At 47.1% G+C, this 27,169-nt stretch overlaps 1 protein-coding gene across 2 annotated transcripts in view; it reads right to left on the bottom strand.

Moving 5' to 3' along the window:
* Positions 1-27,169, bottom strand: part of AFF2 (AF4/FMR2 family member 2) — a 280,441-nt gene that overhangs the window by 89,531 nt on the left and 163,741 nt on the right. For both annotated transcript variants that reach the window (XM_032592102.1, XM_030305099.1), the window contains one exon: positions 7,037-7,133. In XM_032592102.1, coding sequence (XP_032447993.1) covers positions 7,037-7,133 — 97 coding nt within the window. The remainder of the gene's footprint in view (positions 1-7,036; positions 7,134-27,169) is intronic.

Raw genomic sequence — 27,169 nt, 5'->3', positions numbered from 1 at the left:
AAATTACAGATCAAACCCATTGTTGTTTCCGTTTGGCTCTTAGGGTGCACAGCACCCCCTCACCAATGTCCGATTTAAACTCCCAGTGGCTCTGCAGTGGACACTAGCCAGTATCTGGTCGTCAGCTGCACTTCTCTGCCTCTCTGCGTGCTCGAAGCATTTTATTGAGATTACAATAAAAAGGTAATCTACGGAGATTACGAGTCAAAATATTTGCTACTAAATGTAGAAGAGCTAATTACAATGAAAAAAAAAATCAGCGCTCAGGTTTTCTAAACAGTCACAGACTTGCCTGGAGCATATTAAAAAATCACATCATACAAGCCCTAAGCAGTTTCTTATTAATCTGGTCTCGATGCTAACACGGCCAAATGGGAAACACAGTCTTGGGAGTATGAGGGCCAATGTTATTCTATTAACCTTATATGTTATCCTATTTACTTTCCTGTCTTTAATGAATAAATTAAAATGTCCTCTCATTCTCTAATTGCTGGATAGTTGGAGTATGACAAGGTACACATTTTATTCAGCTACATGCTACAGCCTCAACTGCCCAAACTCTATCATTTGTGGGGGATTTCAATGAAAGGCAATGACAGATAAACTGTTTACATTAAAAGACTCTATCAAAGTTATTTTGCACCTGGTTTCATCCTAATCTATCTGCTGTTTCTTTAGCTCTGACAGGCTGACCTGTCTTGCTGTGTGTGCCATATTGATGTCATTACTGAAGAGGGCCTTCCCCAGCCTTTCCGCTGATAACAAAGTAAATGGAAATGCAGAGAAACCCTGGGGAGGTAACAACTTGTTCAGCATGATGAGGGAGAACTGTGGCTAAAACAGAGGACCGATTACAGCAGGGCAGGGTATCTGCTGTCACAACGAATGCATTCACGACGGCGCATCGGCTTCCAAAGAGCCAGCTAATAGCAGGCGCGAGAGTTACTACATCGTTTTTCGTTAGCACGCTTGGAACATAAAAGCAGGCTTTCATTGAACTGGGCTGCTATGTCCTGGAAGTTTAATATGCATCCCAGGTATAAGGAACACATCCCAAAGCTGCCAGAATATTCATATCTTCTGCTACCGTGGAGTTCAGCTCATTTGCGACGGTCCAGTAACAGACGACCTAGCCAGGGAGGTGGCCCAACAGTAACAGAAACAAACAAGCCAATGTGAAACCAAAATCAAGAGCCTGGATAAAAAGCAAGCTACCCGTGTGAGGCAATCAGCGACCTTCAGTCAAAAAATAAAATTATGGAGTGGAGAGAAAGAGCTGTGAAGACACTACGTTTTCGTAAATGTTAACATACTTGAGATGCACCCCCTATACTGGCGTCTAGTGACGCTTTGAATGAACCGCCCATCTCTAGGGGTACTAGGGTGATCCTTAGGCAGAAAAAGAAAGAAGATCGGGTTAAATAAAGCTGGGTACATAGGAGCTACTTGCAATAACGTATCCAGACACAACTCATTGGAAAGCCTCTGTGGTCAAAGCAAACCTGAATTGTTCAGCTCTGTTTTTAAAGCACCAACACCACGTCGGGCTGTATCTCAGGTAAAGAGTTGAGCCTGGTCACTAACCGATCGTTTCCCATCGTAGGACTCATTGGCTAAACTCCTCACGGAGCTAAATGAAGTCCTCTAACATTTCGGTCTGATTCACATTAATAACAAGATGGTATTAATATTCAAATGCCCTGAAGGCGGTTTCTAACAATACCCATCTCTTTGTAGCCTTTACGGTGTCTAAAGTGTGCTGCTTCTAATGCCAGTCTGGGAGGGCTGGGGCGCGAGAGAGCCATGCTCCGAGCCAGCCTGGGTTCAGAGCCCGGGCCCCACAGACTGTCCTGCCAGGAGAGTGTGCGATTTGCGCTCGAGGGCTGGGTCAATCAGACGTCGTGATTATCATGCACTAAAACATTAAGCAGATGTTTCCAGAACGTGTGGAAGTCTTTGGACTAGGTCAAATTGTGGGTAGCTTAAAACTTTAAAGACAGCAATTTTAATAAACCTGTCAATACAATTTCTTTGTTAAAAAAAAACATTTGAGACTGATTAGGCTGCTTCTATTGAAAGAGATGCACAAGGTCTATATCTTTGGATCTTTTATTGAGCTGCGAGGCCAGCATGAATAACTGCTTCTCAGCTGTAAATGAAAATTGATTCCAGGTTTAACTCCTCATTTTCAGGGGTTCTTGAAGTCCCAAGAACCATACGAAGGAAAATTTGACCAAAAGGAAAACTGAAGGCGAGGACACGTGGAGGAAACGCGCATGCGCGCGCTCTCGAGAGGCCTGGCCGACTGCATCGTGCCTGCCAAACCCCAGCGGGCACACCCCGGCGTCGCTGCCCGCCCCAGATGCCTGCCTGGAAAATGGCATTTCAGTGAGTGCTGTATGGGGAAGGTCAGGGCGGGGTTTTGTATCTATGAGGCCAAGAGAGGAGGCTGAGACCTAAAACTGGGACCTAGTCAGCTGGGTGATGGGTATCATGTAGTTCCCCACCGTGTTAGTGATATCCAGCTTTTAAAAACCCAACATACTGCACCAGGGACGTTTATGTAGTCACTAACTATAAAACGCTGTATCAATTTCAAACACGGTTCCGAAACATTCCAATGTCCAATGTCCATTTCAAGTGATGATTTAGTTCCCATTCCGGGGAAGCTCCTAAGATTTGAAAGCCAGCGTGAGGACAGCATCACAGCATACCCTCTGTCTTTCTCCAGGGCGAGTTGAGGGGAAATAAGAAGCATAATCAAAAGGTATGACTCAGCTGTCCACCCACATCAGGCCTTTGAAGAAAAACTCATGTTTAGAGACGCGTAATTTTCCTGGAGGACTTGGTGTAGTGTCATTGGCAACCTGGCCTTTCTCCCTGTGACGTCTGGTTTAAAACTCGTCAGGGGTCAAAGGGGAGGAAAGGGTGTTCATAGCCAATGGATGCCTATGGGGCATTTAGGGCAGTGAAGACATTCAATCCGGTTCCTAGCAGATCCCTATGGACACCAAGGCCAAAATGAAGGGCAATATCTGTGTACCAATGGATCCAAAAGAAGGGACTTCCAATGAATGTTTAAAAAGGCCACAAGGAAGAATAACCGCTGATTTGTGTAGCGCTTGTGGTTATCAGAACATTCTTCACAACTACACTTGTAATTCTCACGGCCAGGCACACCCAGCTAATACATGTTAGGACAACACAGAACCTTTTCGCTCAGGTTTGCCACACGCTGGCTGTTTTCCAGGCAGTTAATTCAGTGGCTCTCTTTAACATCCTATTCCTTACAACCAAATCGAAAGTCACGCAGCTAGCATTCCAAGAACATGAGATGGTTTAGACTGTTACCAGTGGTAGTGACAATGACTCTATCCGTTCACTTAGTTGCTAAATCCTCTGTGACCTAATAAAATAGGTGCTATTGTGACCCCCATTTCAGACACGCTTAGGTCTTGAGCCCAAGGTCATCCAGTAAGAGGCAGAGCCAGATTCAAACTGTGTCCATCCATGGCGTATCTGCTTCCCAAACGGTCCCAAGCAAGAAAGCAAAATGCAGCAGGGAATGTAGAGGAAAGACACAAACTTTTTTTTTTTTAATTTTTTTTTTTCAACGTTTATTTATTTTTGGGACAGAGAGAGACAGAGCATGAACGGGGGAGGGGCAGAGAGAGAGGGAGACACAGAATCAGAAACAGGCTCCAGGCTCTGAGCCATCAGCCCAGAGCCTGACGCGGGGCTCGAACTCCCGGACCGCGAGATCGTGACCTGGCTGAAGTCGGACGCTTAACCGACTGCGCCACCCAGGCGCCCCAAGACACAAACTTTTAACCAACACTTCAGGGTATAATCACCATTGCTTCTTCACTGAAACTATGTGCATTAAGTGATTGTGTATCCCTGACTTCAAAGCATCACAAGGAGGTGAAACCTTTTGTTGAAAAGGTTTTGTTTTTGTTTTTTAAACGGTCCTTAGTCTCCACAGCTCACCCATTCCAGCCTCATACTCCAAACCCCATTCCCGTTTGTAGGAATAATGCTTAGCCTTTAAACACATCCTAACTGTTCTGTTGGGGTTTGTGCACGGGAGCTGCCCAGCCTGGCTAATTACTGCTGTGGAGGGCACCAGTGGCGGGTAGATGATGAGAGACTTGGGACCGAAATGTCATATTAGAAACTGACACATCTTGATCCTGCGTTTCATTTTCATACACACATTGGAAATGCATTCTCATGGGATTCTTTATGTTGCAGACTCCGGCGTAAGGTCTTAGGGGCTTCTGGAAAAGACCGGTCCGGTATCTACTCTCACTAAGCTTGGACAACTTGGATCTCCTTAGGTGAGTCCAGGTACAATGATGACAGATGAGATGCTCTGAGACTCCCGAAAGCTAATGACTTTTTTTTTTTTTTTTTGGACTATGTTTGCATGGATGTAGCCACCGGGTTCTGAGAAAGTTTATAAGTATAATGTCAGCTCAAACCAATGGTGTGGTCTGGCCACTTGGATGCATCACTTAATGCGCGCTGATGCATTTGTTTATATGTCCCCCCCCCCCATCATCCTGGCACAAATAGAGTATTGCTGCAATTCTGTAGCTCAGACAGGGGGTGCAAACCTACCTCTAAGGTTTATTGGTGAGGTTCAAATAAGACAGAGCACCTAACTTAATATCAGGCACAGAATAAGGGTGGCTCTGTGAATGGGAGCCCTGAGTTCGCCTCCTGATGTTGCTGGCAGTGTGATGGTCCCGGTTACAAGACTGAAAGAATGTCCGTCAACTGATGAATAGATAAAGAAAAGAATAAACAGGAATGAAGTACTGATCGCTGCTACAACACGGATGGACCTAGAAAACATCACGGCAAGTGAAAGAAGCCGGTCATAAAAGGTCACATACCTTCCGACTCATTTATGAAATAGGCAAATCTGCAGAGACAGAAAGTAGACTATTGGTCGTCACGGACTGGGAAGGGGGGAAATGGGGAAAAACTGCTTCGTGTATGAGGGATTTCCTTCGGGGGTGATGAAAAGATCCTGGAACTGGTGACAGGGGCACAATCTGGTGAATGCGCTACATGGTGACTTTTACGTGCCATGAATTTTACCGCGATGAAACAAAACAGGAAAATCATTTCGATACACGTATCTTTGAAAAAAGAAAAAGTGAGGCCTCATGAAGTTGGAGCTCAACAAACACTGCTTGGCGCTATCCAGTCCGCTCCTGCACAAACATTCTCTTTTGGTCTTTAGCCTTCCTGCCTTTTAACGAGTCCTCAAACTCTATACCGAGGGCTCATTTATAAATGTTTATAACCTTGCATCTGGTTCTTGCTCCCTGGGCCCAGCGAGGGGGAAGAAGTTGTCATTTTTGCCCTGCCTTAGATCCCCCGGTTCAATCTCCCCTTCAAATGAGAAGCTTTGTTGGTGGAGGCATGACTGGTCTAACGGCAGCACGCCACGGAAAGCCTCCAACGCACCAACTACGATTATCCAGGGGTCTCGGCACTGACACACTCCCCGAACACACATCCTAAAAACCCAGATGATTCGGGCCCACAGACCTGATGCCAGTCCTTCAGGTAAATACAGAATATGACAACGTGAGAAGCTAAAAAGCAGACTGCATGTCCGTAATCCCATAGAGAGGAAGTCAATGCACAGAATCTATTCCCACTTATTGTTGATTACCGTGTTAAACATTTCCATTAAAAAGTAATGCTGCATCTGTCAAACTCAATGATGTAGGATTTTTTGTTTGATTTACCGACACAATCCGTGTCACTGGTATCTTAAATGCAGAAAGCAGCAATAACAGACACTGGTTCACATAGGAGAGGGACGGCTTGCATCCGGGACGGGGACAGCGAGCCCCTGGGAGACGACGGCGCCGGTCCTTGATGAGGTACCCAAGCGCAGAGATGCAATTTTTACATATTACAAAAAACGCAAGCCGAATCAGGAGGAGAAAGTAACGGAGAGTAAAGTGTTGGCCGCATAACATGGCAGATGACTTCAAATTTAAAATTCCACCAAACGGTAGGAGTTTCAGCGTGGCCAACAACCGCACATGAGAGCGGAAGAGGCGAGCCTTGGGAGTTTTTCCCAAGCTTGTCTTTGCCGACCCGTCTGAGAACATTTAGCGAGCCTGGAGTTCTGTACTTGACAATTACCTTGACATGAGCATCCCTTGAAACCGTCTGCTTTCACTTTCCCGACTTAGCCAACTTCACCGTAGAAAAGAACTTGGTCAGGTATCAGCTTTAAGAAAAGGCAACCCTTGCACGCTCCTTATCTAAGGTGATAAACACACCCAGGTGGAGCCCACCTGGGACACAGTCCTGTCACAGAGAAAACGCAGAAGCATCACTGGCTCGATACGCTACGCTGCCGCTCTCCTGCTTCGTGGACGATACTTGGCCTTTGCAAACCGACAAGGCCAGTCTCACTGGAAACGCTGCAAACAAGTGTCTGCCGTCTCATGTGGCGCTAAGGACCGTAAGTACTTAGGATGCAGCGTGGACGAAGATGGGGCAGCAGCAAGGTTTTGCCACATGCCTCCGGGCTGAAGGTTCGTGCGCGCTGTGGGATGCCGGGCGCCAGTGCTCGGCAGGTGCTCCGAGCGGTGCACCTGGGAAGGGGGGGGAGGGGGCGCAGCACTCGCGTGATGCCCTAATTAATGAATGAGCGTGGCCTGTGAGCCTCGCAGCGGGGTCACTAAAGTTACACCTCACCCGAGACGATGCTTACTTAGTCCAAGAGAGGGGAAAGACAGTCTGTGGCTTACTGAGGACCAGTTTGTGCGTTCGACAGGGGAGCGGAGGGAGGGGGTGAAGGGGTGTTCCCCTCACTACAGCTTGAATGACACTGAGAGCCGATTCAACCTGTTCCAGAACACCATGCCGATCTCTGCTTCTTTTCCTCTCTCTAAAGCCCAGAGGTAAAGCAGAGGGTAGGCTTGTAGATGGCAAAGGCATTCCCGTTCTTTCTGCTCCCTCCCGTTAGGTCCCGACCCAAGCCCGAGGCTCCTCCTACCTGGTAGAGCTCAGTGGCGGTGCACTGAGTGGCCAAGGTCTTCACCGGCTCAAGGTCGTCTTCATCACTGCTCAGCTTCAAGTCGTCCTCAAGCATCCTACGAAAAAAGCAGGGTGATGTTCGTGTTACAAAGCGTCTTTTCGAAACCATCCTCAGATACATCTTGCAATGAGGATAAAATATTGGAGCTACAATCTGACAGCTGCAATTCTGTCAAAGGTGCAGAGGGAACCAAGATTCTTTCAGCTAATTAGATATTTGAGCTCTTATATTTATGTCATATTCCGCACACATCTTCCCGCTCTACCTTCCCCTAAATCAAGGGGAAGAAAAGGACTATTTCAGCATCTCCAGAGATGACTGGAGTCTATATATTTTTACTACTGAAAGTGTAATAAATGTACTGATCAATCACTGTGGAGTGGAACGTGACATTGGATCTCTACAGGAAAAGATGCTCCGAGTCGCCCATGAAAGAACAGGGGCATGGTAACAGCCCCTGGCTCTAGAGGCTGCTGTCGCAGCCTGCTGGGGCTCTCTGGATGACAGAGGCAAAAGGCCCAGTGAACTTCTGCTGCCTTGCAGTGCCCTCTGCACTGTGGCAGCTCTGTGGCCACAAAATAGCTGGGCGAGAAATGGCTAGTCATTAACCTTTTGATATATGACCGATCTCTTCCCGTAAAATTTGATCCAAGAGATGTAAGCCCATGATGTGGATGAGAAATCTTTCTCTCCTAAGGCAAGGTACCTGAAAGATACGAACTTTGATGATGAACTAGCACTTTCAAAATTGTTTATCGAGCACACAGAGCCTCTTGTTCCTACAGTGCCATCCGCTCTACCCCCAAACTTGAGCCACAGCAGGAAGAGTGACTGATTATCTTAAAATGCCAGTTACATAGCCTTCGAAGAGCAATCGGTGTCAATATTTTTATGTATTGAATGCAACTATAGACCTCGTTCCCAGCCTTCAAATGGGGGCAGTCCCAGCCTCCTTGGACTGATTACCATTTTCTTGCTTCCAGACTCGGAATCAGGCTCAGCTCCCAGGCTACAATTTCCTTCTTCGACTCTGTGAATCCTATTTTTTCTCTATAGCTCAGCCAGATCCCACCTCCTCTGCAAAAGCTTTCAAGAAAGAACCCCCGTCTCAGAAAGAACACCTTTTCCTTCTGCCCCGCCCCCGGCTCCAGCTGGATCAGTGCCCTGCTTTCCGCTGAGTGTCCCCTGCTTCCCATGTGGGCTGCTGCTGCAACTTACTCACTTCTGTCTTCCCAGAAATGATAGTCCACCACCCTCATTTTGCATACAAGGAAAGAAAGGTTCAGAGAAGTCCAGGGCTCTGCTCAAGGTCACACAGCTAGTTGTGCGAGAGCCAGTCCTACAACTCCCATCTCTTAATTTCCACCTGTGTGATTTTTCCAGAAGGGACGTTGAAAGGCAAAAGGCAACTTCTAATGTGATAAATGAGGGAATACATTATTTGAGAACTTATGTTCAAATGTTAGAAAGAGATTCGGGTCAGAGTGGGTAGCCAATAACTCCTGAAAGAAAACACGCCCCCCCTACTCTCATGCTCAGCCACATAAGATCAGGACATGTTCACTGAGGTCTGAAAACCAAAGACCAGTATAAAGAATGATTGCTAGGAAGGATAGCTGTTAGAGTTGGTTTCAGATAAACTAAACTTGTGAGATTTATGACTGTCCTTCATGAGACTAATGGATGTTTTCAAGATCTTAGAGAAGACAAAATGTATCTTCACATTTCTTGCAATTGCAGGCTTAGGACTCCAAACAAATAATTCTTTATAACACATTGTGGCAAACGAAAACGGTATCATTCTCATAAGCTATAGAAGTCAAATATTTTAATACTTATGGTGGTCATAAAGGGCTTCATTTTCTGTGTGTGTGTGTGTGTGTGTGTGTGTGTCTTAATATAGGTGGGCAATGTCTACATGTTAATTTACACAGAAGTGTTGAGCAAAATAAATGATCAACAATTACTCCCATTCAGAAGACCCATTTATGTGTCAGGGAAAGGGCCAAGTATTTGACCAGAAGCTTGTAATTTGGACCCTATGAAGGAGGGGCTATTATTAGCCCCATTTTCCATTGGAACAGTGAGGCTTAGAGAGGTACAGAACTTGTTTGTGATTATGCAAGCTAGGAAATCATGGAGGCAAACATGGAACTCAGACCATCTCCAGCCAGAACTTGAGAATATCTAATGTTTTCCTAGAGGGTGTAATTTACAAAGGATGGTATATTAAATAAAATCAACAGCAACGACAACAACAGCAAAAAACCCCACAAAACATACTGACATGGAGTCAAGATAATTTGGATTCAAGTGCTGGCTAATCATAAACTCTGATATCTTGGGAAAGGCATTTTCTGTCTCTGTACCTCATCTGTGTCCCGCATCTGTTAAATGGGATAATAATTAAACTCTTTCACAGGGTGGAGGTGGGGGTGAGCATCATATGAGCAAAAGCATGTGAAATGCTTTAGGAAGGCACAAAATTAATGCAGGGTATCATTACTTTGGAAATATTGCATCATAGTTAGAAATAATGTACACCATTAACACCATTAACAAGTAATCACAAGCAGAGCCTTTCTGAGACCTTGTTCTCATCTTCATTTGCTGAACAACCTGAAGGTAAACATCTCACAAAGTCTCAAAGCTTAATCCAGAAACGGGTTTATGGGTCTTCTTCAGGGAGAACTAGCACATCCAGAGTCAGATTTCAGTCTTGAACTCAGCAGTTATCTTATTCTCCAACCAACTCTATGTGATTCTAACATGGAAATGAATGGCCTTCCGATGTACAATTCCGGAAACAGGCAACCAATCTCCATAGCGGTTGACATTAAACACCCCGCCCCCCATGCAACAAGCTCGGTGTGGATTTGGTTGTTAATAAAGGACAATTGGATGCATATATTCAAGTCCTGGTAAACACAAGTCAAGGAAGCAACTAGAAAGGCTCCTTCACTGACCTATTAAGCTTTATTCTTGAATATACATGTACTTGTTTGCATTTCCATCCATAACTAATACTGAACACTACTCTAGGGAACGAGGAGGATTATGAAAGATTTTGGATTTAATTATTATAGCAGCACCGTTCACACCCACTGCAGTTAAGGTAGTCTCAGAAGAAAAATGCTAAGTTCTTTTCAGGAGGTCACAACTGCATAGACAAATTCATCACACACTGGGTATCCTACAGTGTGAAAAAATCTCCCGTGTAGGTAATCTTAAAAAATAATTGTTCTTCCCTTTTCAATTAGATGAAAACAGAACAAAGGAGGCCTCCTCAGTGACTCCAGATGTTTGTTCAGGATCCAGTAGTTCGCAGCGCCTGTCTTTGTGTGAAAACTCTCTGGTTTTTATTTTTACCATGACATATCAATTCTGTATTATCAAGAAATAAAATAGTCCTGGAGTGAGTGGGTGGCTCAGTCAGCTAAGCATCTGACTTGGGCTCAGGTCATGATCTCATGGTTCATGGGTTTGAGTCCCACATTGGGCTCTGTGCTGACAGCTCAGAGCCTGGAGCCTGCTTCGGATTCTGGGTCTCCCTCTCTCTCTCTCTCTGCCCCTTCCCCGCTCGCATTCTCTCTCTCTCTCTCTCTCTCTCTCTCTCTCTCTCTCTCTCTCTCTCAAAAATAAATAGTGGAATGCTTAGGTGATTTTGAAGAGGAAACAATAGAAGGCTTGGTACAGGATTACAGAAGGCTCTATGTAAACGAAGCCTTTCCTTGAGGCAGCATTGGCTTACGAGCAAGAGCTTGAGAGACAGACAGACTTGAGTTCAAGTACAGAATTTTCTAATGGGGTTGTTCTCTTGAACTCGTTAATGAAACTCTTCAAATCTTGCATTTTCTCACATGTTTAAATGAGCAACAATAATATCTACTTTGGAGAGTTGGGGAAGGATTAGAAAATAAACTTCCTACAAATTGCCTAGGAGTCAATATATGCTGCTATTGTTATTACCTGAGAAACGGTACTTTACAGATTGGAACAAGAAAACAAAGAGCTCCAGTGGTGACCCAAAGACAAGCAGAGGTGTCAAATAGCATGGTTCAGAGCTCTTGAAGGAGTTTGCAAAGCTTCAGTGCTTGGGTTTACTCTTCAAGAATGTTCGAAACCCATCATGGCTGTCTGGGGTTTCCTGCGATCCTCCCAGAGCGCTTAAGATCCCCTGGAGATTTGAAAGCCCTGAGGAAACATACAGTTCCAAGGGGAAGTTAAAAACGAAGTAAGAGTGGCCTTGATATCCTGCTCCTTATATCTGTGGTGTGACTTGGTCCCTCGCTGGAAGCTGTACTCACCTTGAGCGCCTCGTCGTTGGGCATGCCACTCTCACGAGGAACTTCCAATATGCATTTGGCTCTAAGCTTTGTATAAAAGGCTGGGCTTTGGGGGCACCTGGGTGGCTCAGTCGGTTAAGCATCCGATTCTGGATTTTGGCTCAGGTCATGATCTCACGGTTGGTGGGATCGAGCCCCGCATCGGGCTCCATGCTGGTGATGCAGCACGGAGCCTGCTTGGAATTCTTTCTTTCCCTCTCTCTCTCTCTGCCTCTCTCTCTGTGTCTCTCTCTCTTTCTCTCACTTTCTCTCTCTCTCTCTCTCTCTCTCTCTCTCTCGTAATAAATAAATAAATAAACTTAAAAAAAAAGACTGGGGCTTCAGAGGCTGTTTAGTTGATCCAGAATCCTTGCTCAGAAGCAACCTTCACAATCCTGAACGTGTAGGCTGCAAGCCTACGTTGTGCCTTTTTCTGAATTACAAAATGGTACCTCTCTGGGCAGACAGCTTGTCAGGCGTACCACTTGATACTGGCTGGAGTCCAGCTTCCAAATATCCGTGGAAATAGCTGCCATGCTGGTGACTAACGGTCAGATAGACCCTGGCTCTTACAGTTGGAAGTGCCTGTGAGGGTTATCTATTTCACCTTGCCATCCAATGGAGATATCTACAACATCCCTACCACATGGCCATAAGCCATTGTCTGCTGGGCAGCAGGCAATGCCCTTCTAGTATTCAGGAGCTTTAATTGTTAGAACGTTCTGCCCCTTAGGAATTGCCCTCTGCTCTCTGGTAGCTTCCATCTGGTAGCCTGAGTGTCCCCCTCTGTAGTCCACACTGGGAGACTGCACTTGGAATGGTGTTGGAGATAGAGCCAGTGCTGCTGTCCACACTGTGCGGTGGCAGACGTGGGGATGAAGGTGGGGAGTGTGGACACTGCTTCACTCAGGTTTTAAGCTCTAAACAAAAATTAGGAGCCATCGTACTGTGGGCCCTTTTCTAGAAGAGTAACTTAGCCCTATTGACTCCTTAAAGGGCACTTTCTCTTCATAAAGTAGGCTGGGAGGAATGAAACATGACTGGTTTAGAATTACTCAGGGAATTATATATTTTCCTACCTAGTGCTCTGGACCCTCTGCAGCACTGAATCATTTGCTGGTAAGCAAGGCAGGCGATGAGGAAGAGGCAGTGATATTTTTCAAAGCGCTCATTCTGTTTCCCTGAGGTAAGGGTGTTCAGACTTCTTTCTTGGGAGAAGCTGCATTTAATTTTCTCAAGGCTTTAACTTAAAAGTCTGATTCCATGACCACCCTGCTGCGAATCCTGGAAAAGCCCAGTCTGAGGGCCAATGCAGACCTATTGGGTGGGGCCCATTAGCCCTGTGCCCACGGCCTGGGTCTAAACTCGATCACGCACCCTGCCACGCAGATCAGAGAAGGGGGTTCATAGAATGAGCACCCGGTAAAGTGCTCCTTCAGGAAGGATACAGTTGGCAGGGGTTGGCAAACTGAGGCCCTCCGTCCAAATCAGCCCTCCCTCAGTTCCTAAACTGCCCCATGAGTTAAGAATGGTGTTCACGTGTTTAAATAGTTGAGAAAAATAAAATCAAAAGAAGAATGATACTTCATGACATATGAAAATTACATGGCATTCAAATTTCATTATCCATAAATAAAGTCATACTGGAAGCCAGCCATGCCCGTTCATCTTCATATTGGCTATGCTCTTGTGCTACCGTGGCTGGGTTCGGTAGTTGTGATGGAGAACATACAGCCCCCCCAAACCCAGAATATTTACTATCTGAGCGTTTACATACAAAAGTTTGCTGACCCTCTGCTTTAAGCCAATGGTTTTCAAACTCTTTTAAATTCAAGAAACCTTTCCCCTGCCCAGTGCGAAAACAGCTCATCTACTCAGGTCTTATTTTGGGGGTTAATTTTGGCTCCAAGGAGATTGAATAGAATTTAATTAGATAAATTTAAGTTACTTAACCTCTCTGAATCTCGGTTTACTTCTCTGTGCAATGGGAATAAAATAATATGTAACTCGGGGCACCTGGGTGGCGCAGTCGGTTAAGCGTCCGACTTCAGCCAGGTCACGATCTCGCGGTCCGTGAGTTCGAGCCCCGCGTCAGGCTCTGGGCTGATGGCTCAGAGCCTGGAGCCTGTTTCCGATTCTGTGTCTCCCTCTCTCTCTGCCCCTCCCCCGTTCATGCTCTGTCTCTCGCTGTCCCAAAAATAAATAAACGTTGAAAAAATAATATGTAACTCGAAGATCAGGAAATGCCAAATAGTCTGTGTGGGCAGAGCGCTGAGTACATAAAAGGCAATGGCAGGAAAAAAGAAAAGAACAGATCTCCTTTCTCTAGATGCACAGGTGGTATGTATGGATTTATATGTATATTGCATACATCAGCCAAAGCTAATAGTGTGCGCCTTGATATATATGACTATTGACTTGGATCAAACTGCCACCTCTCCAACCTTGGACTTCCTTAGAATTGATCACATAAATTCAGCGCAATACCAATTTTCTGCTCCATGGTCATTATTTTGAATTTGATTTTCATTTTCTTGGTAGATTTCTCTGGGTTATATAATTTCTCCCGATGCGGGAAACTCAATGTTATCATGCAAATGACAAACTGCCTAATAGAAATCTGATGGCTTTCAATAATGTTGCACACACCATAACGCTATGGTATAATTTTTCAGGGGTGTGGGTGTAAAAACATCGAAGGCTGGATTTCCCCAGAGAAGACCAGAACCCGGTGGACCCACCTGGACCTGAAAACAAATGCTGAGATAATTCCAAAGGAGAAAAGAGAATCTTTTGTCTTAAAAAATATCCCAAGCAGGGATCTTGACATTTGACATTATTTTTACACCCACGCCCCTGAAAAATGATACCATTTGAGTCATCCTGGGCAAGAGAGAGCTATCCAAGTGGATTAATAGGGGTTCACCCAAGACCATTCATTGGGCATATAGTCGAGCGTATAGCCTAGATCTTCAAACTGTTTGGCCCCGCATTGGCCCTCAGACTGGGCTTTTCCAAGGTTCCCAGCAGGATGGTCATGGAATCAGACTTTTAAGTTAAAGCCTTGAGAAAATATTTGTGGGGGAAACAGGTTGCGGAGTTGGGCTCTGCTAATTTGAACTCCAGCTCTAAAACTTACCAAGTGTGGGCTTGGGTGAGTTGTTATAGCTTCAGTGTTCTAATCTGTTAAGATGGGGCTAGTAATAGTCCCTATTTCAGAGGGTTAGTATGAGGATGAAATGAGATCATGTACGTAAAGTGGTTGGTAAGCAGTCAATCAATACAGTTACTATCGTTGTTACTTGCTATGACTGTGCTTGAAACACACTCATAGGGAAGCAACTAGGAGTATGATGTGGGCCCTTCCCCCAATAAGCTGGCCCTTTTTCGCAAGGACAAAGACTCCATCGGCAAACGATGACAGTGTTATAATTCAGTGCTAGAGGTGTGTAAGGAGGGAGGAATGTCTACATCTCCACTGAGAGGCTGGTGAAGGCTACGCAGAGCAGTGGCCTTCCAGCAATGCCCTGAAGGCAGAATGAACTTCCTGGGGAGTCCCAGAGGAGAGAGAAGCCTAAGGAGAACAGACAGAGGTGCCCAAAGACTTGAAGTTTCGAGAAGAGTGGGACGCTTGGTTTGGCTCAAATATACTACGTGTAGATATGTGTTACTGAAAAGGGAGGAGCCTAAGGAGGAAGGTTGGGGGGGAGACTGGGCCACGCCTTTTTCTAAAAGTGGGGAGGTGGGAAACCAAAGTTTCCAAGTGGGGGTGGGTGGCGTGGAGGGAGCACGGAAGGTCGGAAGTAGAGATCTCTGAGAGGAAAGACTATATATAAAATGACTAGAAGAAGGAGGTGTCAGGGAAACCGGTTAGATCACCACTGGCGTGGCCCAGGTGGCAGAGGGTGGCAGCCCGGGCCAGGGCAGAGACAGTGAGGATGGAGAAGAGAAGGAACCGGATTGTACAGACGTGTCAGAATCAACTGAATTGGGACACTGGTGATTGGGACACTGGTGATCGTGACATCCACAGTCTTCTCAGCCACTCTGCGAGGCATGGAGTTTATATCACAAATTCTACCAAAGCCCAAAGCATGCACGCACACACACACACACACACACACACACACACACACACACCCTCCACTAGGCTGCCTCTCTGTATTGACGGATGTCCTTTCGTTCTCCCCGGGCTCTGATGCTGCACTCAGGCCTCGGCTCCTGGGCAGGGGCATCTCTAGTCCTCAACTTTTCTTTCTGGGGACACACCTGGTGAGCCCTGCTCATAACTGAGGAGGAAATGCCAACTTCTCACCACGAAGCCTTTCATTTGGGGTTGTCCCTTTCAGCCTTCCATCAGCTTCTGAGAGCAACCACAGCTGATCAGAGAGAAAAAATAACCCCTGCGGTTACCTCCAAAGTACCCCCCACTCACAGAGGATACTTCATTACTTATCTCTCCACATCAGCTCCTAATTGTTAAAGGATTAAGTAAAGAACTCCTTCATCGAGCTGGTCCATTAATCTCTATCTATGGAAACTCTTCAAAACAACTGAAATATTAAGTCGCTGTTAAGTGCACTACAAATCGTGCCTGCTGACAGCCACTGTGCCTCACATGAAACTCCGTGGGGGCAAGGACCAATTCTTACATCTGAGACACTGTGAATTCTCGGCTGCTGGAACACAACACTTTAGCTTAGAGGGCTTTAAACTCTTCCTCCGACCCATTTTGTGAGAAAGGCTGTCCAAAAGGGCCGCTTACCTGAACTGACACAGCAGATAGGATTTGCTTTACGCTGATACATAAAGAAGTCACACGTTCCTTCGGATTGTTTAAGCAAAATGGTCACATCTGACCATTCTGGCCCAGCTAAAATGTCGACAGGTGATGCCGCTCCATTCTTTATGAAAACCCCACCTGATTTCTAGGCTCAGCTCTTTCTGTTGCATCAGAAGGAACCCCCTCCCCTCCCCCCACACACTTTTGCTTAGGGTAGAAGGAGGAATGGTCTCATAGCCCGCGTGGACAGGGTTTCAGCCTTATAAAGTGCTAGAGCTGGAAAAGCTTTCTTGGACACATGGAGCTCAGGGCCCTGTGAGCATGCCATCAGACGAGCTCAGGTACCACCTGCCACACACACACACACACACACACACACACACACACACGCCAGGGCAAGGCCAAGGTTAAGACCTGAGTGACTCAACTGGTGAAGCTACAGCGACTCACTTTTAGATTCAGACAGTTTAGTACTTACATAACGAAAGAAAGGAGGACTTGCCAAAGGTGCCAGCGCCCCCCCGCTCCTCGTCCCACACACCAGAAAAGACGACAGCAAAACAAAAGGTGCCCTGTGACTGCAGAGCAAGTCGTGGGGTATTCTGTTACCAAGGAGCCCATTTCTGGTCTCAGTGAAGGGGTTTTATAGGCTGCAGGTCTATTCTGCGGGGCGTGGGACAGAATGTTCCATATCTCGTCAGAACCTGGGAGGTATGGGAAATGGTCTCATGACAACCTCCCAGAAGACACAGGGGGGCGAGCAGCAGATGGCCTTGAAGTACATCATAAGATCTTCCTGTCCTCTCCTGTTCTGGGAGGATCACTAGGTGTTCTGCCAAGACTCAGATTAGCTGTGGTTCAAACCTCAGCCTACATGGCCTGTTTGGATACCTGCAGGGTGTCCGTGGTGCCGGGCAGGGTTATTCCCCCAGGCTACCAGAAATCTCTGCTTTCCAGGTCCCGGTGCCACGCCGAACAACTCATTTACCGATGTTCAGTGTCGAACGTGCTGCTCACATGTAAGTGCTAACGAAGGCTGGGGGTGTCACTACCATAAGCATAACAACACCTAATGGACTTGTTCTCTGCCACGAGTGATGAACGTGAGCTAAGTTAGCCATAGCTCGAGTCCAGCGAAACACATCTGCAAGAACTAGCCAATGTTCAGAGTCCTGGAAGACCAGGAACTTTCCTCTTTGCAAAGCCAGTTGACCTGTGTGTGGCTCGAGGGCACAGTGAACAGCTCGGAGTAGGTAGGGATTGAGTCTCCTCTGCAGACAGAGAGGCCCAGGTTCAAACCCTCACTCCCTGTAGCGGTGTCACCTTGGACCAAATTCCTTGAACTTTCCCGTGCCTGGGTGAATGAGGGATCATAATAGCACCACCTGATCGGATTCTGTAATTATGAAGTGAAATAACCCAACTTCAAGTCCCTAGCACACAGTGACCACCCAATCGTCATCACCTCCTGTGATTACTGGCTCAAGACAGTTCAGCCTAGACAATCCTACATATATCAGATGTCAGTTTATTTGAAAACAAGAAAGACTGGAGAAATGTATCCTCGCGTTAAAGCCAAAAGGAAAAGAACAGTACCTTCGCCACCTACAGCTTTTGCACACCAAAAGTGGAACAAGTTTTTCAGTACAGAATCTTTATCATTGTATCAACATTTTCAAATCTGGAAAATTCAAATCTACATAAAATGCAGCTGGACTACACATCGATCATAAAATATGAATCTAGCAGATTCCAGGAGTGCACGAACAGCTTGATATTGAGAAATCCATTAGTATGCTGCATCATGTTATCAACAAATAAAATGATACAGACCATATGATCATCTTAATAGATGCCAAAAATACACTTGATAAAATTTCATACCCATTCCGGATCCAGACCCTTTAAAGACTAGGTAGAGAAGGGGTACGTCCTTTCTGGATAAGGAACACGTAACGGGAAACTGTCAATCTAAAGGTATGTTTTAGGTAGGTAGGAAGGTTAGATCCATTTTTAAATATATTTTAAAATAAACATGGAATCACAGATGACTATGCTTCAAGTGTTTCTAAAACTCTGTATCAATGTCGATTCACTGGGTAGACAGAAGGAACACAAACAGACTAATATCATCCAATGACACCATTTGTTCTGATAATTACTCCAATTTCAACAGTTTTGAGGCATCACATATGGTTACCACAAGAGATTCTTTCCATGTAGGTAAAGACAAAATTAGCAAGTGACATGCAAAACCTCAGTTTCCACTTCTGCATTTCGGAAAGTATTAATCTTTTAAAAATGCATCACCAATTTATTGACCTTCACGTCCGCCTGCAAGCCTTACAAATGCAGAGACGCTGGGTAACATGATTGAAAATTTGATCCTACTGTTCGAACAAAATGAGAATTGTTTTAGAAGGGGCTCCACAATGTCTGGGCATATATTTTCCCTAAGTAACATGCATTTCCCCCAGGAATTCAACATTTATGTTGATGCACTTGGCTGCAGAGCCAATCCTGCACTGGCTCTAATACAGAGGAATTTTCTGAACATTTTGAGTAATGGGACTGAAATAATTTAACGGCTCCTTCTGTGCATGTTAAATGAGTTGCGTGATATATTTAGCTTTTGCAGAAAACTTGTTTACACTATAAATTACAGCACATGGCACAATCACATTGATGCGGAAAGCCAGCCATGTTGAGTCATTTTGGCCATCTCTCTCCAAACTTTAACTCGGCGCAAATGAATTCACAGTGGCTCACCAACACATTGCGGGTGTTTCCTAAGCCCGTGACCCTGCTGAATACCTGTAAGGCCATCACCTTAGCACTGCCCTTGACTTGAAAAGAAGAGCTGGATTTCTGAGAGAGGAGGATTCTCAAAATAGGGAGGGCTCGCTGCTGACCAGTGATGGCACACGGATCTCGGTTGTTATGTACCACCATTCCTCGATGAACCAGAAGGGACTGGCTTTCTAATTCTGAAACACAGAAACAACCCAGGTGCCTAAAGATTCATGGCTCTGGAAAATCCAATCTCCTAAGAGGTGACACGATCTAAAGGCAAGAGCGAAGACTTGGAAGTTGGATGGACTGGACTCTTGCATTCACTAGCCGTGCAAATCTAGGTCAACTGGTTGACCTCTCCGGGCCTCCGTTTTCTATCTCTAGAAGGAGGCTGCTGATACCTACTTTGCTTGGTTTTGGGAAAGAGTAACTTAATTACCACGCAAAAAGAGTGTGAGGGTGAGCGCTTAACAAATGCTACTCCTTCTATTATTATTGATATTAAGATGAATCGGACAGGAGTTCTTCGAACAACACATTCAGAAGCAGCATTACAAGAATCACTGCAGAGGAAATCACCGATCAAAGAAAGTGGTTTAAGAACACCAGGGAGCCATCAGAGCAGGTTTTACATACGGTGGGTCAACATCATAGAAAACTGGAAAGAATTCTTTCATGACTTGGCTTTAGGTAAGAAAGTGCCAATCCTGGATACCTGTCCCAACACTAGGCTATTTCTATCAAGTTATTCATAGACTCACATTGCTGATAGGTGGGCAACTAGCTGTCTCGATGGAGAGAGAAACAGAGAGAGCTATAAAAATAGATATATGGAGAGTGGCAGATCCCAATACTGGCCAGTAATTATAATCTCATTTCTAGAACTATAAAATATATTCAGAACACAAATGTAATCACTCCCCCCAAACTGGTCCAGTCATTCCAGGAATAACATGTTAGCCCAATCAAAGCACTTTGAACCTTTCGTGTAACACCTGTCAGATGTATAATTATGACTTGAGGGCTCACACCCTGCCCCATCTCACAATGAATCAAAGTCAGCCAATACTCACTCAGGTAAGCCTAACGTATGCCAGACATTCATTCCCTTGATGATGTGCACCAATGGATCACTTCACTGACTCTTTCCAAGAAATCTGGGAGGTTGTACTTGTATATTTTCTGTTTTTAGGCAAGGAAACTCAGGCTCGGAAACGTTAAAAAGAGTGTCCCTAGGGTAGGGGAGAGAGATATCTTTGCAAATCATATACCTGATGAGTCCAGTATCCGTAACATATGAAGAAGCCTGGAAACCCAGCAGTACAATGATAGGATGTGGTCAATCTGTACTGGAATATTATTCAGCCATGAAAAGGAGTGAAATACTGGTCCGGGCTACAGCCTGGACAGGCACCAAAATCCTGATGCCAGGGGGAAAGCAGCCAGATACAAAAGGCCACGTATTAAATGATTCCATATAGATGAAATGTCTCAAAAAGGCAAATCCCATAGGGACACAGAGGAGATTACCAGTTGCCAGGGGCTGGGGTGAGGAGGAATGGGGAATGACTGCTAATGGCACGGGGATTCTTAGGGGCGATGCAAATGTTCTGGAACTCGAGAGAGAAGTGACTCTAAAAACCACAGAATTGTGCACTTTCAAAGGGTGAATTTTATGGTATCTGAATCGCAATAAAGCTGTTATTTAAAAAAGGCACACAGCTGGCCAAGCGGGAGAGAGTGAGCTGGGATGATGACACACACCTGCCTGATGGCAAAGCCCGTGTCCCCGAGCACTCCACGTCCTGCCCTGCGAGAGAGATCGGCAGAAGGTCTCACGTGCATTCCTCCTCACATCTACGGAGAAAGATGCCAACAGAAAAAGGGCTATTTCCGCCCCCCACAATCCTCCTCGCCCTCCATTTTTCCTACATTTAACACCGCAATTGATACAGCCAGCAGAAGCCGCACCGAGGGAAAAGGGCTTTGTCTTTTCCAGGAGCGACAAAGCACTGCATTAAAGAGACAGCCGTCCGGAGGGGGGCAGAGACCAAGCCAAGAACCCTTCGGCAGAGATGCTCTACCCCTCCTTGACTTCAGAATTTCCAAACCCGAGGCTAGGCAAGAGAGGCATTCGTCCATGCAGAGGCTCCTGTCTCTCCCCACCCCTGGCCCAAGCCCCGGAAAACCCCCAGGCAGGCGCATGTTTAATGTGGGCTGACAACCGGGCTGAGTTGATGTAAGTGGACGTCAGGACCGATGGAAGGAGGCGCACGGTTTAGAGGTTAAAGGGCGGACAGGCTGGGACGAGTTTGTGGGGTTGGCCCTGGGCCGATCCTTTTAGGAAGCGATTCGTGAAGCACAGGGAACGGAGGACCGAATCTCCTCCCCGGCTCCAGATCAGGAGAAGGAGCTCCTCCTTGCTGGTCCGATGGCAGCGGCAGGCCGCCCAGAGGCGCAGCAGGTCCCCCTCTGTTGAGCCGGAGCCAGGCCTGGCGCTCGGTAGCCAATCGATTTTCCAGCCCCTGCCCCCTGGGGCCAGGTAGCCGGCTCCTTTCAGGGCCCAAGGCTGGGGGGGCCGCTCCTACGGTAATGCCAATGTCGATCACAGATGCAATTTAGACTGGGGTCCCCCCCGAGCACAGAGAGCAGTTCCCTTTGACCGTCCTCCGGTTGTCTACGCCTACCCTTCAGTCTGAGATGTGACACCGTGAAGAACGCCCACGCTCAGGCTCCAGTCACCTGACACATGGACATGACACACACCCGGCCTGCCCACCTTCCGCCCCCCGCCCCCGGACCCTACCCAGGGAGACACCCGAGAAGATGCCCCGTCCCCGGGGCCCGCCACACTAACTGGGGGCCAGGTTCAAGCGTGGACTATCTGGCTGCCCTCTTGGATTCCAGCCCACGGAGTAATAGGGGTTGTCCCCTCTCCTCCTTCTTGCCTTTTGTTATTTTTAATCACCCACCTATCAGGGCCAAATTGCCTTGTAACTGTCGGCTGCCTGGCTCTGACAGAGATAGCTGCTATTGTTATTGGGCGCCTTCACTTCAGCCCATTGAACTTGCCTCAGTTTGACAGCTTCACAATAGCCACCTTCCCTCAGGAAAAACAAAAAACAAAAAAACAAGAACCTGCGATCGAGTGAAGACGGAATGTGGGACAACAGCCTGGTCTGTCTCTTGGTCTCCAGCGGGTTCTCTTGGCATAAAGTCCCACCGCAAAGCCCCAGAACGAACTACCACGGGAGAACAGGCCGGTCAGAAGCTGGGCTCCGTTAAGGACGTCGGGAAAACCCACGGCAGACCTGCTTACACAGAATGTGGGGGCTGCTTCCTACAAACAGTCTGTCTCCACAGGAAAAAGAAAATCTGTTGGGTTTTTTTTCCCCCTATTACTTTATCAATTGCCCAAGTGGTGGTTGAGCAGGCTTTTCTTAACTTGGTAATTGCAGTAGCACTGTTATCTGGAAATCACTGCTTGCAGATGTCTCCTGAGTCAGCTCCCTACGTCCATGTCATTCTGAGAGGGCCGAGAAGGGAGCTCCCAAGGGGGAAGATTTCATGCCCTCCAATTCCACTGTCTGCGATGGGACGGATGACCTGAGCGATGGATCGCTACGGCCACCTGAGGGAACACGTTCGACAAAGGTCTCCAGAACGGCTGCCATTCAGAAAAGGCAAATTCAGGAACCAGGCTCCTTGGGGGTCGAACTCCAATTCATAGGAGGTCCTAAACTCCCATTACCTCAGAATATGACCTTATTTGGAGAGAGGGTCTTTGCAGAGGTAACCAAATTCGAGTGAGATAAACAGGGTGGACCCTAATCCAACACGACTGGTGTCTTCACAAAAAGGGGGAATGTCGACAGAGAGACACATAGAGGAAAGACCGCGCAGAGATGCAGGAAGAGAGACGCCCTCGGTCACAGTCCTCGGAAGGAACCAATCCCACCAACACCTTCACCTGGGACTTCAGGTCTCCAGAACTGGGAGACAATACATTTCTGTTGTCCTAAGCCTTCCCAGTCTGTGGGGCCTTGTTACGGCAGCCCCAAGAAGCTAACGCAGGGCTTCACCCCACTTTCCCAGAGCTCCCAAGTGTGCTGTCTTTTTATGGAGTCGCCTCACCATCTAATGACCCAGGGAAAGACACATCTAGGGGTAGGACAGAAACCTGTTCGCTAATAGAAAATGTCATCTAAGGTGACGACAGAGAGGGTCCCGGGAACCGATTTGCTGAAGTGAGAAATAACCAAGCCTCTTTTTAAATTTTTATTTTAGAGAGAGAGCATGCCAGTGGGGGAGGGGGGCAAGAGAGAGACAGAGGGAGAGAGGGAGAGGGAGAGGGAGAGAGAGAGGGAGAGGGAGAGGGAGAGGGAGAGGGAGAGGGAGAGAGAGAGAGAGAGAGAGAGAGTCGGAGAGAGAGAATGTGAAACAGGCTCCACGCTGAGCATGGACCTTGACACGTGGCTCCCTCCCACAACCCTGGGATCATGGCCTGAGCCGAAATCAACAGCTCAACCGACTGCGCCACCCAGGTGCCCCAGAATAACTGAGCCGCTTGAGTAAAAATATCTCCAAAGCCAAACTCCACCAAACCCCACGTCAGTCTTCACCCTATTTAAGCCATTGCTTATTTTTAAGACAGATTATTGTTATTTTGTTTTGGTAAACCTCATTGATTTCACTTCTATTCCTGCTAGTGGTACAGCTGAGTTTTGCTTCCAGTTATTTCTGACAATGCCATCTGAAGGCAGATTCAAACTCTTTAAATATGTGATATTTTAGAACAAAAACATTGCTGTGCCACGATTTTTGTCCACTTAGCTTAAAATGTCACCCTTTTGGCACATACTAGACAGAAGACCTCAAAGCAAAACTTGAGTCACACAGCATGCGGGGTCAAATCCCAGAGAGTATGACATAAAGGAAAAGGACAGAATGCAAGATAATGCTGGTGCTGGAGGCATGGCCAGTAATGGGGCTTATGTCTCCTAATGTAAGGAGTCGAGAAAAGGGGTACAGACATGATTTTCCTCCCCTGTCCACCTGCCTGCAAATGGCTCCCTTCCCTTTGATCTGTTTGCTTTTCCACTCTTTCTGGGTGACATCATCCACTCCCCTGATCCCCACAACTACATCTTCAGTCTAGAATGTTCTCATGAGCTCTAGACTCATAAATCCAGCTCTCCACTGGACAGTGTACCACCACATCCCCCAAGTGCCGCAAGCCTAAGAAAACAAAATTGAACTCAGCATCTTTAGCTTGCCCCTCCTTCTGGTTTGTTTCATTTAAGTATCCATCAATCCATTCATTTTATGGTCTATCATCTATCTATCTATCTATCTATCTATCATCCATCTATTATTGTAGTAAAACATGTTGGGGCACCTGGGTGGCTCAGTCAGTTAAGCGTCCGACTTCAGCTCAGGTCATGATCTCACAGTTCATGGGTTCGAGCCCCGTGTCAGGCTCTGTGCTGAGCCTGCTTCGGATTCTGTGTCTCCCTCTCTCTCTGCCCCTACCCCCGCTGGCATTGTCTCTCTCTCTCTCTCAAAACTAAACACTTAAATAACATGCATAAGATCTACCATTTTAAAGTGGGTCTAGCCCATGCTTTTTCATACGCTCATAGTGTTGTGCAGCAATCACCTATTCCTAGTTCCAGGGCATGTTCGTGGCTCCAAAAAGAAACCCTGTACTAGTTAGCCATCACTCCCTAGTCCCTGACTCTCCTTCAGCCACAGGCAACCTCCAATCTGCTTTCTGCCTCTATGGATTTGCCTACTCTGGGCATTGCATACAAAAGGGATCGTACAACAAAGCAAGACCGCTTTGGATTCTCTTAAGATTTCTCCCCTAGCCTTCCTATCATCTCGCCAGTCATTCACTTCTCTTGATGCGACCACAGACCGTCCTTGCCAGTCTGCCCTCTCACCTTGTTTCGAGCCCTCAGCATCTCTCATCTGGGCCACGGAGATCTTTCTGAAGCACCACTCTGGCCACACGGTTCTCTTTATGAAGCTCCTTCAAGGGCGGCAGAGGCCGCAGTGTCGGAAAATCATGGCTGGGCTGCAGGGATCTGTAGAGCAGTGTGGCCGCGAGTGGACAAGGAAGGGCCTGGGGCATCTGAGGAGGCTGCTTCGAGGGGTGGCCGGCACCGCGGGGTATCAGGGCAGCACGTGGAACCTGAGAGCGTGACACCTCGCCAGGTGCTCTCGGTGAGAAAGCGGGAACAGGGCGCTGAGGGCGTGTACGTGTGCACTCAGGGACAAGAAACCTCGAGGGGACGCAGGGCTAGTGAAAGCCGAGAGGCATGCGGGCCCTTCGTGCTAGGATGTGGCTGGGAAATCAGAGGAGCTTCGCCCTTCGGATGGGGGCATTTCTAGAGCACGCGCAGTGACTTCTCGCTGGGATGCTCCGGTGTTCTGAAAGGCCTCACCCATGTTTGTGGGCAATCCCGAGACAGGGCTCGGTGGCACTGCCGCAGGAAGCATGCCACATGACGCCCCCGGAAGGATGGGCAGGTAGGAGAGAGCAGAGCTCGTTTGCAGAACAATTCCCAGGTTTCTAGAGCATATCAACAACTAAGAACCCAAACTCACGTGGGTGTCGCCTTTTTGTACTTCAAATGAGACTGTTCACACCAAAGACAATGCTCTTCGCATTCCGGCACCGCCTATTAAAGGCTATTTAGGGATAAATAAAATCTTGCTCTTCGGAAAGCTGCTGGGTAACCGGAAGGCCCCGCCTTGGGAGCAGCTACTTGGCTCTCCCAGCCCCAGGCCCTGGCTTGGAGGGCCTCGCCACCCCCCTGTCACCCAGAGGGCGGCCCCTGGCAGAAACAGAGCCACCTTGCTCTTGGATAGGAAGCCCCTATCCAACGACTGACTGATAAGAGACAAAAGGACTCCCTGTGGGATCGGGCTCAAGCCGGGCTCCAGTCCAGACCACCAGCTTGCTTGGCTGTCTCTCCCTGCCCCGTCCCGTTCTCTTCACTACCTTGCAAGGTTTCTCTTCTTTTTTTTTTTTTAACATTTTTATTTATTTTTGAGACAGGGAGAGACAGAGCATGAACAGGGGAGAGTCAGAGAGAGGGAGACACAGAATCCGAAACAGGCTCCAGGCTCCGAGCTGTCAGCACAGAGCCCGACGCGGGGCTCGAACTCACGGACCGCGAGATCATGACCTGAGCCGAAGCCGGCCGCTTAACCGACTGAGCCACCCAGGTGCCCCAAGGTTTCTCTTCTTTAAAGTGCATTCTCGGGAAATACCCAGATCGGGCTCCGCTTCTCAGCCACCTGAATGCGGCCGCCCGGCCCCACGTATGATTTCTCACACCTGTGAGTCTTACTGACGGGAACTCTTGGGTCCGTTCTGTCGGGGAGATCTAATCCCTTAGTCTCCCTGGGAGAAAATAAGGGCCTAATCTAGATTCGCCACCCTCTCTAGCTCTTCAGAAATGTACACCATCATGCTACAGCATAAGAGAATCTGTCGTGCTACTAAAAATGGCTTTAATCCATTCTTTGAGTTCCTTATTAGCACTAAATTGAATAAATGCAAAAATAACTACTTTTGCATAATTCCCAAGCTTGCAATTACGAAGTGAGGAGCATTTGCAGAAACTTAAAGCGTATTTCCACATAGCTTTGCTTAAGATTTCCCAGAATGCAGCCACAGGCTCCTTCATCACACGCTCACTTTCCACCCTCCCTCGTTCTGGCAACTCTCGAGCCCTCTCACAAGGCGGGTGGCTCTTCCCATTTTACAGACGGCAGGGACTAGAAGCAGCGCAGCGAAACCATGTACCGCGCGGCACGTTGCGGGGATCCGGGCTGGTACAAAACACACATCGCTACGCTCCATGAGAGTTCGAACATCTAGAATGTGCGGTGATTGTTTTTTTATCCTTTGATACAGCTTCTTGTTCTTCCTTTTTCTTCTTCTTCGTTTCTTTTCTTTTTGCTTCTGCTTCTTTAAGCAGGGACAAACACACCAACAAAAAAAGTGCCTGTCACTCTACCGTATTGATTGTTTCCTACTAATTACACTTTATTTAATTAAAAATAAAAGCCAATGTATATCCTCGGCAAAGAATCTCACGAAGTTGACAGCTTAGAAACGTGAAGCCTCTCTTTGTTTGGGGACACAAATAATCCTTGAAGGCTGAGAGCAGGAGT

This window comes from Lynx canadensis, chromosome X, assembly GCF_007474595.2.
Source record: "Lynx canadensis isolate LIC74 chromosome X, mLynCan4.pri.v2, whole genome shotgun sequence".
NCBI classification, from domain to species: domain Eukaryota; kingdom Metazoa; phylum Chordata; class Mammalia; order Carnivora; family Felidae; genus Lynx; species Lynx canadensis.
This window is presented reverse-complemented; position numbering and strand designations above follow the sequence as displayed.